This window comes from Eublepharis macularius, chromosome 6 (genome assembly GCF_028583425.1).
Source record: "Eublepharis macularius isolate TG4126 chromosome 6, MPM_Emac_v1.0, whole genome shotgun sequence".
NCBI lineage: Eukaryota > Metazoa > Chordata > Lepidosauria > Squamata > Eublepharidae > Eublepharis > Eublepharis macularius.
In genome coordinates this window covers 91,535,384-91,548,095 of record NC_072795.1, presented here as the reverse complement: position 1 = coordinate 91,548,095, position 12,712 = coordinate 91,535,384, and the positions used below count along the sequence as shown (strand labels likewise).

The 12,712-nt window shown below is 42.0% G+C and overlaps 1 protein-coding gene across 1 annotated transcript in view; it reads right to left on the bottom strand.

The window, feature by feature from the left end:
- The window catches only part of DOCK1 (dedicator of cytokinesis 1), a 602,286-nt gene that overhangs the window by 455,409 nt on the left and 134,165 nt on the right, over positions 1-12,712 (bottom strand). Inside the window, exon 23 of the mRNA XM_054984271.1 lies at positions 12,052-12,160. Coding sequence (XP_054840246.1) covers positions 12,052-12,160 — 109 coding nt within the window. The remainder of the gene's footprint in view (positions 1-12,051; positions 12,161-12,712) is intronic.

Here is a 12,712-nt window from a genome sequence, read left to right as displayed (position 1 = left end):
TACAGGCTGCTGAGAGCCTGTATTATGACATAAGTTTTATTATCCATTAGTGATCAAACATTGCGAATGAAAATATAGCTATGGATAGTGATTAAAAAGAACTATTTTAGGGTAAAGTTCAGGGTACATTAGCCAGTATAATTATTTTAATTAAATCCATTATCATATCTTTATATAAGATAAGAGCTATCAACGATACAAAATAAATTTTCCTTGAATAATGTATGAGGTAATTATTAATTTACATATTTCTCTAGATGATGCCTATTAAGGTGATTTTTGTTAGCAAAGAATTAAGAAGAAATTCACACAATCCTAAATATAGCAGTTTTCTCTTCACAAAAAGAACTGAGCTTTCCACCCAAAACAGTTCATTTTTATGGTCTTTTTCAATATATCAGAACACACCTAAATCCACCAACACTAGAGGCTTCTTTTCCACTACAAAGAAGAAAGAGTTCCATATTTCTGCAAGAATAATGTGCCTAATATTCAAATATGCATAAGTATAATAAAGATGTATAAGAAAATAATGGATCACACCTGCACCATATCAGTTCAGTCCAATGAAAATTAATTTTAAGCTTGATGAGTTAAAAAACACCTTACTATTACATTTTGCTCTCAAAATGGTCATGCTCATTGCTCTTAATTGCTGTATCTGCTAATAGTCATTCCAGACACTAGTTTTGAAAACATTTAATCTTATGATTTGCATCTGAGGGATGACCATGCTATTTCAGTTCTATTTTGAATACATGAAGTCCACACCATCACAAGTTATTGAGTTAGAAGTGTTCTGCAATGAACACCTGACTGATTATAAAATTGGATGCAGCAAAAGCATTTTTAAATAAAGAACGACTGAATTTATTTAAAATATTATGTGTTTAGGGTTTTCTTCTGGAATCTTACATAAAGTGCAAATGCAAGATGCATGAACAATTCTTACAAGATGCAACCATATAATGAAAAGTTCAGTTTGGTGTAGGAGAGCCAGGTTGGTGTAGGAAAGCCAGTTTGGTGTAGTGGTTAAGAGTGCAGGACTCTAATCTCTAATCTGGAGAGCCGGGTTTGATTCCCCACTCCTCCCCTTGAAGCCAGCTGGGTGACCTTGGGCTAGTCATGGTTCTCTGGAGCTCTCTCAGCCCCACCCACCTCACAGGGTGTTTTGTTGAGGGGATAATAATGGCATACTTTGTAAACTGCTCTGAGTGGGCATTAAGTTGTCCTGAAGGGCGGTATATAAATCGAATGTTGTTATCATCATCATCATCATCATCATCAATAGTTCTACTTGTTATCTCTGATGACTTATCAGGAGAGTGGTGGGCCATACTATGAATTATTGTTGGTAACATCTGAATGAAACCATAAGGAAAAGTCATCTGGAGATTTGGAGTAATGCTCATCTATTATTCCAACAAAATACAGGGAAACAGTGGCAACACTAAATAGATGTCTGGAGGTGGTGAAGGCTGAAAGTAGGTGAACCACATTCATGGATTTCAAGAAGGATGTCTGAAAAACTGACTTAAATTGAAGTAATGAGAGATTAAATTCTAGACCTATTGTGATAATTATAAACCAGAATGGGTCCTTTTATGGATTAAAAATTGGATAAATGACAGGAAGCAGGGAGAAGGATAGAAATAAATGGACAGTTCTCACTAGGGGTGTGCACTGGGGAAATATTCGGTTGATTTGGAATAACCCCAAAACAAAACTGGCAAGCTGCTTAGGGTTTGGGTTATTTGAATCGCTTCGGTATGCTTCGTAATGATTCGGAGCATACTGAAGTGAGACCCCCAACTCCCCCTGAGCCCCCCTTCCCCAAACCACTTACCTTACCTGAAGGCCGGAGCCCACACCGCCGCCAGGATGTCAAGTAAGTGGGGTGTTGGTGGGAGCCCTTTAAAAGGGTCCCCAAAGCTTCCCGAATTGCTTCGGTAAGCTTTGATTCATACTGGCCCTGATTCAGAAATACCAAATCTTTACTAATCAGGGCCGGTGTGTGAAGTGCATACCCCTAGTTCTCACAATGGAAAGAAGTTCCTACAAGGATCAGTACTGGGGCCAGTCCAATGTTCCCTCTAAGGTGTGCAGTGCAGTGAGCCAAAAATTTAGTTTGTGATCTAAGACTTGCATAAAAGTTTATTTTGTGAGCTGACTTACATAAAAGTTTTGAGAGTGCCTTTTAAAAAAACTGCAGTCAACAAACATAAAAATACAAACATACAAATAAACATTTGACTATCGCATAAATCAGTTTTTAGCTTATAACCACAACCTTTAAAAAATCTGAGAATTTTTTAAACTGTATTTTAAAAATGTTTTATACATTATACCTGGAAAGAGATTCAAGTCACATTTCATTACAGAGACTGTTTTAATTTAACTTCTCTCTTCTTCATTTCTGTTTTGCCACTGCCTTCCTCTGGACTGCTGCCCTTGGTCTCCCATCTTGCTTAGCTGGTAAGATTTGATGAGATCAAAGTGTACCATGGCAGTCATCCCCTCCATGAATGCTATGAAAATACCATTGCATAGCATTTATTCATGGCAGTGGAAACTAATTGCTGCCTTCTACTTGCTGTTGCAACAAGTGTTGGATCTCATTTCTAGCACAAGCGCATTCCCTCCTCATCCAGCTGTGCACTTCTACCAGCTCCTGGAAAATAAGAGCAATGCCCTCCTCCCAGTCCTGCACTGCCATGACCATCAACTTCCACCCTTGAGGAAGGTGAACAGGGGGAGATTCTTAGCCATGGTTATGGAGTGGTACGTGAGCAATGGGTCACACTGAGTCCTGGCACTCTGTCCTACCAATGTTGTGTGTATTTTATTGGAGCAGTCTGGAGCAGAGGGGAGTCTGGGAGGAAAACTACTCATGTGGAAAATGAACCAAGCCAAACAGGGCTGAGAAAGAAAGACATGCAGGGGAAGGGGGTGAAAGGGCCAGAATATAAAATACAGGACAAACGTCTTCCCTGGCAGCAGAGATAAGGAAGAGGGAATATGGGTGGCTCAAAGAGAATAGAGATGCTGCCTAAGAATGGGATCCAAACTTTATTGGAGTGAGAAGAAAGAGGGAAGGGAGCCAAGATCCACAGCAAAGGGCCCAAGGATGATGCATCTGCTGGGTTTTGAAGCCCAACCATCCTTGATCCCTCCCCTTGCTCACCTGGAATTATTCCCTCCCCCCAGCCCTCTCCCCCCACTATTGCCACCAAAGGAGGGACAAGGGAGAGTGGGTCTGTTTAGAACTTCACATGCATTCCTTCTTCCAGAATACTAAACTTTTAGGGCAACCATCCTCAAACTAAACTCAGGGTGTTTGTTGATGAGGCAGATGCTGAGATTTCCTGTTATGAAGAAGAATGGAAAGGAGGGAGAAAGAGAACGAGATAGAAAGCTTGCTTTGTGCTTGCAACTACCACAAAAGGTGCATTTTACTCAAATTTAAACAAAAGGTGTCAGTTTTAGGCAGGCAAAAGAGAGGGGGAGATTGCTCAGAGAAATACCCTGATACTCAAATTCAGAGGTGGTAAAAGAATTTCTTCTACAAGTGCAGAAGGGAACATAGGGTTGCCAGCCTCCAGGTGGTGGCTGGAGATCTCCCAGAATTACAACTGATCTCCAGGAAACAAAGATTAGTTCCCCAGGAGAAAATAGCTGCTTGGGGGGGGGGGTGATCTCTATAGCATTATACCCTCCCAAGGTCCTTCCCTTCCTCAAACCCTGCTTTTTCCAGGATCCACATGCTAAATCTCCAGGAATTTCATAACCTGGAGCTGGCAACCATAGGGAAGGAATGTATGTTGGTGAGAAAAAGAACGTACCACACAGGCCCGTGCCAAGCCTGCCCTGGCCCCATCCTGTGCCACCCTTATCCCCGGGCCCTAAGCCTCGCAGGCCAAGCCAGCCTTGGCTTCATCCTGTGCCATCCTTCACCCTCGGGCCCTCAGCAGCGCAGGCCAAGCCTGCCCTGGCCCCCATCCTACACCTTTCTTCATCTAAGGGTCCTCAACCTCACAGGCCAAGCCTTCAGGCCCCATCCTGTGCCATCCTTCATCCCCCAGCCCTCAGCAGCGCAGGCCAAGCCTGCAGCCTCCATCCTGTGCCATCCATCCCCGGGCCCTCAGCAGCGCAGGCCAAGCCTATAGGCCCCATCCTACGCCATCCTTCATCTCCGAGCCTTCAGCCTTGCAGGCCAAGCCTCCCCCAGCCCCATCCTATGCCATCCTTCACCCCTGGGCCCTCAGCAGCGCCGGCCAAGCCTGCCTTGGCCCCATCCTGTGCCATGCTTCATCTCATGGCTCTCAGCCTCGCAGGTCAAGCCTGTAGGCCCCATCCTGTGCCATTCTTCAATCCTGGGCTCTCGGCAGTGCACGCCATGCCTGCCTCGGCCCCATCCTGCATCATCCTTCACCCCTGGGCCCTCAGCAGCACAGGTCAAGCCTGCCCCAGCCCCCATCCTGTGCCATCCTTCATCCCTGGGCCCTAAGTGGTACAGGCCAAGCCTGCCCCGGCACAATCCTGCCCCATCCTTACCATTCAGAGGGCACCAGCTGAGCAGGAAGGTGAGGCCACTGGAGAGGAATCACCTCTGCGCTCCAAAAGTAATCCTGTGTGCCAAGAGGTAAGATTCCATGCATGATTGCGCACGAGCGCACGCTAGAGGAAACGTTGGCCAGTACTATTTAATTTGTTCATATATTATTTGGAACTGAAGGTGAGTAATGCAGTGGCTCAGTTTACAGATCACACAAAATTATGGTGAAAGCCAAAGCAAAATGCAGAGAATTAGGGTGAGTGGGCAACAATATGGCAAGTGAGTGATGCACACAATGGAACAAAAAATCCTAACTGCAAGTATATGCTAATGAGTTCTGAACTTGCTAAGACTGAGGAGTAGGGTGACTCCTACCACTGGAGACAGGAAGTTTAGAATTAAGACTTGTATCCTTGACTAATTCATGAGAATCACCCATGCTAAATGCCCTCAACTGTGACTGAGTATTGGAGTTGCCAGTCAATCAAATGTGCTGAAAACTAAGAGTTTCATTTCACCCTGACTTTCACACAGAGGAATCTGCAGGGACCAACCCTCATCCCATTAGGAGAGGGGCTGTGGCTCAGTGGTAGAACATCTGCTTGGCATGCAGAAGGTCTCAGGTTCAAAGCACTTCTAGTTAAAAGGGTCTGGTGGTAGGTGATGTGAAAGACCTCTATCTAGGATTCTAGAAAAGCACAGCCAATCTGAGTAAGTACTGACTTGAAAGATGAGTGGTTTGATTCAGGGTAAGGCAGCAGAAGAACGGAGCTCTGACTCTCGAAAGCGTATACCCTGAATATCTTGTTAGTCTTTAAGTTGCCTGCTGTTCTATTGCAAACCAACACAGCTACCCACCTATAGTATAAGGCAGCTTCATGTGTTAAATGGGAGCACCATGCAGACAGCCCCCATATCTGGACCATGCAGACAGCCCCCTTCCCCTTCAACCACAGAAACATTCAAGATAGACTACAAGAAGCAGACCCGCTGCCCATAAGCTCCACACCAGAGCTGGCTCCTGATAGCTCAAAGCAGACTGAGAGGAAGGAGGCACCTGAGCTGGCAGTACCAGTCAGCTGGTAGTACCAATTGTCAGAATGCTAGCAATGTCCGAAAACATCAAGCTGGCCTGCTACAGAGGAGGGAGCGGGACACTCAGGCTGTTGATATCTAAGTGTCAAAAGCCAGTGTGCAGAGGCTTTAGATCAGAACGATCAGTATGACGGGTAGACACATCAGGTGACATAGAGTCAGATGGTTAACTTAAGAGTCAGGAGACCATGAAGTGAATGACTCAGCTAAACTCATGCATGTATCTGATTGGGTGTCTACATGTATATATAGCTACCATGTACAGTATGGTAGGGGCTTCTTGCAAGTCCAGGTGTAGGCGAAGCACGTTGTCTCTCTGGACTGTAAACTTGTATATATTGCTCTTAATCCACCTATAAATAAATTGTATTATACACCTTTACTAAACAAACAAGGTGTGGACTCTTTGTGGATCCTCCTTAAGTTGGTGCAGTCACGCTCAATACACACTATTCAACACAGGCTTGAAGATGCAACAGTATGGCAACAGAGGGGGAGGAGCTTGCCTCCGGCAATGCTAGTTAACTGACCATTCTGAATAATCAAGTCCCAGATAACAAAACTTTTACTGATGGGTGGAAAGATTAATCAGAAAGCATACTGAGTACTATTTCCTTCCCTTATAGTTACCTTAAGGCAGCCCTTTGTGTGACAGCAGGTCTGGTTCAACCTCTCCCTAAAAAACTCCAATGGGAGCTGTCTGAATGTTGGGTGTGGTGACAGTTGGAAAGGCCGAGTTAAGCAACAGTCTGGAGAGCTGAGGGGTAGCTATGTAAAGCAGAGGACGTTTTAAAGCCAGATAGAGAGATGGACAGACAAGAAAAACAGCAGCTGTCTGTCCCAGCTGATAAGAACCAAGTAACAGAAAGTCCTGAAAGTATGAATAAACTCTAAGGTCAAAAGTTCAAGTGAGAAGCTGCTATGTATATATCTTGATGAACCATTTTTGTGTAGTAAAAAAGTTCAAGCATTTTTATAGTTAATTCTACTGACAGAAAGCATCTATGTTTGGCAAAGGAAACACATGCGTACACAAACACACCTATAAAGTCTCAGTTGTTCTACAAATATAGATCTCTAGAAACTGAGGGCAGCAGAATAAAGGAAAGCAGTGTGGAGTTCCTTGGCCCCAACAGCCCTAGGCAATAGCTGGGTGTGAGGCAGTTAATATAAGGAACTGTCTGTCCAGTCTGGTGGGGTGACATCTCTGAGAGACGGACAGAGAGGACCTTGTATGTGTGAAAATGTCAGGGCTTTCTGCCTAATAAAGAGAGACAAGATGGGTGGTGAACTGTGATGGCCTTGGCATGCTTGTATCCCTGAATCTGTGAAGAGACTTTTATGGGGGGCTGCAATGTGAATATTTTATTTTATATTTCTATGATCTTTGTAATTAACATTTTTTATACCAGTTAAAATAAACAGCTACATTCCTTAACATTTCCTTGGTTTAACTATTTTTTTCCCAGTAATTGTAATATGAAGCAAAAGCTGGCTCTAGGTTTTTCAAAACAAATCTACCAATACAGGAAAATGTACATTTAATGACTCAACTCTTATTAAAATATAATACAGTTTGAAAGAACTAAGAGAGGCAAATGGCTCTAAATTAGCTTAATCAGAAACCCCGTTAACATAGCGCAAGGTCAATACTAATTCTTATGAAAGCTAAGCCAAGAATGTAACCTCTACTCTATTTGCAAGCTGTAGTTGAAATGAGACTCTGCATGATTAGTGGCATCATTACTATCTTGGCTATTCCCAGATGCTGGTATACATGAGTACAGGGATATTAATTTCAAGCAACAATCATCAGATACCAATGCTACATCAGGAACAATTAACAACAATTAAGCAGTTTGTTAACTTCTTAACATTTTTAATTAGAATTAATTACATACTTGTACAGCACCACAAAGTCCACAAACCTGTTCCCGTCACAGCAAAATACTTTAATCAAAATAAAAACATAACCCCCCACTGAAAATAATTAATCAAAACTAGCTCTCCAGCACTCTTTGATACTGTACTTAAGGCAGTTCTGCGATGAGGGGGTTAACAAAAACATAAGGATTGTGTTATCCTCAAAGGCTGAAGGACTCCAGGAGTGAGAGCACATAACATAGAATCTGTATCAATTTTTAGGGAGAAAATGGGCAGGACTATGTGTTTAAGTGGTTAGGTTGTTGGGCCTGAAAAGCAAGGAACCAAAGTGCTAGAAATAGAGTTCACAAATTTCCATTAGCCTATTTCTTAAGAAGATATTTTGCAGATATCCATTCTGATTTGGATGTCACATTTAATACAACAGACGTTTTGGCTAGGTCTATGGCTATCGTTTATCTGAGTTTCACGGGTGCTTTTCAGTTTGTGCAGCCTACAATCTGGACATAATCCTTGGAAAGCAAGATTAAGAACTTAAATGTTTGTTTGTCATTCCTGGCTGCTTTAAGCAGATGGAGGGAAGTTCTTAGGGAAGACAACAGTCCTTGTAGTATTTAAAGAAAACATGGTACAACTAATCCTGAAGAAGTCTTCCATCACTGCCCCTAATTTCAACAAATTCAGCATTCCATATCTATGCAAGGTAAGTGAATATGCTGCGGTTTATCAATTTTAAGGTATTTCGGATTACATGGCTTCTTTTCTATTTGGCGTCTAGTCTAGTTTCACCACTGAAATGGCCTTGATTGCTTTAGACAATCATTGATGGGAAATGTACAAGAGGAACGAATTCTTAGATCTCCAAGATCTCTCAACAGCTTCCTTGGAAGCTCCAGGGTCTCTGGACTCAAGCAACAGACATCCAAGCATAAGCTCCATGGAAGAAGGGCATGATCAAACATAATCGATTCAGTTAAATTAGTGTCTGAATGTCAATATAGAAAACTCAGCTCTAATAGTTGTTATGATAAATGAAGTTTTTAAAGGTGGTGCATGCAATACATGCTGTGCCTGAACAAGATCCCAGATTCAATTCCTGAAATCTCCAATTAAAGGAGAACAGATAAAAGAGCTGGAAAAAGGAAAGGATCATTGCCAGATAGACTAGACAATATTCACCTAGCTGTCAGACTCTTCAGAAGGCAATTTGGTATAAAATAAGTTCGAAGTAAGTTTCTAAATGAAACTTTTAAATAAGTTTTTAAATGAAGATGGGGAAAACAGTTGCTTGAATACAATGGCCCTGATGCAAATGACTGCAGATAGTGTTCCGTACCTATGTGGTGTTTCCTACCCCTGTTTTTCAAAAGACTCTTGTGAATTCCACTCCAGACTCCGAAGTGTTAGAGGACACTCTGGAATAAAATGTAACTCAACATGGGAACCCGCAGCCACAGAAGACAATGAGCAATGATGACTCATTCATCTCATGTGTGAATAGAAATAACTTCTGGTTGTCTACAGGGCAATCTGGGTCAAAACCACCGTCTCTGTGGTACTTACTGAGTTTTCCATCCATTCAGGCATTAATGCGGGAAATCTGATCGAATATACGAATTTAATTATAATATTGGTCCAGAGGTATAGTAATTAATTTGATATAGATGCAATAGCGAGAGCATTCCTATTCATTTAAGTAGTTACCACACCCTATTTTGCCTTCGGTTAAGTACAGACACCTTCGGACATTTTCTGTATCTTTCTAGGCATCACATACATTCTGACAGGAAGATCAACTGCTGTAAAGTTAATTATTCCTTAATGAAAGTGACACAGTTCACAGACAGAATTATTATAGGCAACAAATTTCTAATTTATTTAAATGACTAAGTGCTCTGTAACAGAATATGAAAAGACTTTTCCAGCTTGATTTGAATTAATAGAACTGTAATTTCATAAATCATCAATTTCTCCCAGATCAGACCAGAATGAGAAGTCCATGATGGGGGGAGGGGGTGAAATTGCAACATACCAAAAATCAGAATGCAAAAAATTAATATCTCCAAGTATAAAAATATAACTAACTACAGGAATTTGAGACATGCTAAGTTTGTTGCCAATTATTCTATCAATACCATAATGTGACGATATCATTAGATTTGTTTTCATTTGTGCTATAGACCTTCAGCAACATACTTTAAGTTCAATTGAAGTAAGTTCAGAAAACAAATGTATAAAGTGAAGAAAGCTTCCATATTCTCCATTTGCTGCATGCATCCAGGGATTGTCTTGTCTGAGGACAAGAGGCTGATCAGCAACATATATGATTAAATACATGCAAATCAACACTTTAGGAGCCATAATAAGAAACAAATATCAATAAAGGGGGCATAGTTTTGCTATTTTTGCTTTTTTGTTAATGTTCTTATTGTGGAAGGGAATCTTTTATAAACCACACCCAATGGACCCTTTGTGCAAAACAACAGCATAGCAAAAACAGACTTGCAGATTCAGGGAGCTGCCTCAAAACCTCACAGAAGAATCAAAAACATATTTCTACTACTAATTCACTGCAATACCAGCTTCTAGTTTTAAGTAAGAACCATAAAAAAGACTTCATAAATATATTCCACAACACAATATTCCCAATAATCTGTTCCAAACTTTTCAGAATGACAAACACTGATTTTAGGAGATTTTGAACCTAATCTCTTGAAAGCAATAGGAATCAGGGCCTGCTGCAAGATATGACCATGCATGCTTTTCCACTATATTAATTAGACTAGAGGGAAATCCTTGCACACACTCATTATTTACTTCCTCCATCTCCTCCTCTCACAAGCTACTATCTAATTAGATCCTTCCGCTTTTGGGGCAAGCCATTTGATGCTATATCCAAACCAGAAAACTACAGTGTATGCTTTTTCTAATCTAAATTCCAAACTCCAGCTTAATCTCAGTTTGAAGGGAAAACTCAAACATACGGTTTGCTAGTTCGAACAAACTGCTGTGAAGGTAGAAATATCTACTATCTGGTCACAAGCAAGGGGAAGAAGAAGGTTTTCCATCTTCTTACTCATAGTAACACATTATGGTTTGCCATTATTTATTTTCCTTTTACTTCACTTATACCTCACCTTTCTCCTCGATGGAGACCCAAAGCAGCTTATCTCATTCTCCTCTTTTCCTTTTTTTCTTCACAGCAAACCCTGTCAGGTAGGTTAAGCTGAAATTTTGTGACTGGCCCAAAGTCACCCACTAAGCTTCTATGGCAGAGCAGGGATCGAATCTGGGTAACCCAGATTCTAGTCTATCACTCTAGCCACTATACCACACTGGCTCTAGTCATTATTAAAGATGGGCACAAAATGGGGAAAAAACGAAACGGGAGTTTCACATTTCGTCGCATTCCACAAATCACGGAACACGAACTTCCACAAAATTGTCCCATTTCACGATACGATTCGTTAGTTTTGTGATTCGTCAGAACCCGGGGCACTTCAATGGCCCCCTTCATACCCAGAGATGCCAATCTCACAGGGATACTTCAGCAGGCTGTCCTCCAGCCACCCTCCAAGTAGCCCTCTTCAGGCTCTCTTTGCTGACTTCTCCCTCCCATCCTCCTGGCCTCCTGCTTTCTGCCACTGCTGGAAGAAAAGTCAAGCAGAGTGGATCTACTTGGGTTTTCCTCTCTTCATTTTTGCTGACTTTTCCTTCCCGTCCTACCGCTGCTCTAACATGCCCCCACCCCTGCCTCCAAGTTCTCAAAGGAAAAGCCGAACAGAGCGAATCCACTCAGGATCTGCTCCAGGGAGCTTGGGGGCAGGAGAGGGGGTGGGAAGGCATTTCAGAGCAGCAGGAGGACGGGAGGTAGAGAGTCAGAGAAGGGTTCCTGAAACTGGCAAGCAGAGAGCAGCAGCAGCAGGAGTTGCTGAGGCTGCCGTCGCTGCTACTCCACCATCTCGTTCTTAAATATGGAGAAGGGAAACAAGAGAGGGGAAGGAGTCTCTGACTACAGTTCCCAAGTAAACTTGCGCAGACCCACATTTCTCAGCTCTCAGGTTGGCAGGGAGACCTGCTTATCAAGGTTATGTGGGCTAAGATTGGAGTTTCCATGGCAACGAAAGGTCTGCAGACATTCCGGGCCTATGTTGCCTAGGGAATCAATGGCTCGGCGCCAGCCTGTCTAACATTACGAAGCATTCACGAATCAAACGAATCGGCCCAAAATGTCATGGATTTCATGAAAACTGCAGCCCCACGAAACGCAGTTTCACAATACACTAATAGGCCCAATTCATCATGAAATCTGATTCGTATTTCGATTCGTGCCCATATCTAGTCATTATTTCTTTAAAAAGCCATTGTCTAAATATTATTTGTCTTTCAAATTAAATTCAAAGCAATACATATACAATTATCTTCGACCATTGTATTTCATACAGGACAACAGAAATGTGTTACTGAGTCTCAGTGTGAGAAGGCAAACATTAAGTAACATTAGTTTACAATTATACCTTTACTATAACAGTCTGATCAGACACACTACTCATCATCTCGTTGATAGATTTAAAGAGCTGAAGCAAAGACTCCCTAAAGTCAGCTTCTCCTTTGTTTTCATAAAGTCTGAAAAATAAATAATTACATAAACATAGTTAGAATATGTATTGTCGAAGGCTTTCACGGCCGGAGAACGATGGTTGTTGTGGGTTTTCCGGGCTGTATTGCCGTGGTCTTGGCATTGTAGTTCCTGACGTTTCGCCAGCAGCTGTGGCTGGCATCTTCAGAGGTGTAGCACCAAAAGACAGAGATCTCTGTGTCACAGTGTGGAAAAGATGTAGGTGGGTGGAAAAGACCTACATCTTTTCCACACTGTGACACTGAGAGATCTCTGTCTTTTGGTGCTACACCTCTGAAGATGCCAGCCACAGCTGCTGGCGAAACGTCAGGAACTACAATGCCAAGACCACGGCAATACAGCCCGGAAAACCCACAACAACCATAGTTAGAATAAGCTCTATTCCTATATTTCCAAACAGAGATATAAAATTTGACCTTAATAGAATCTTAACTCTGCATTTTTATGACAGTAGCTACTGTATGGGTGTTAACTCTATGGCAGTTTCAATATTTCTGTTACCAAGTAGAATTGTGAGTTTGCGAATGAAATAATATTGT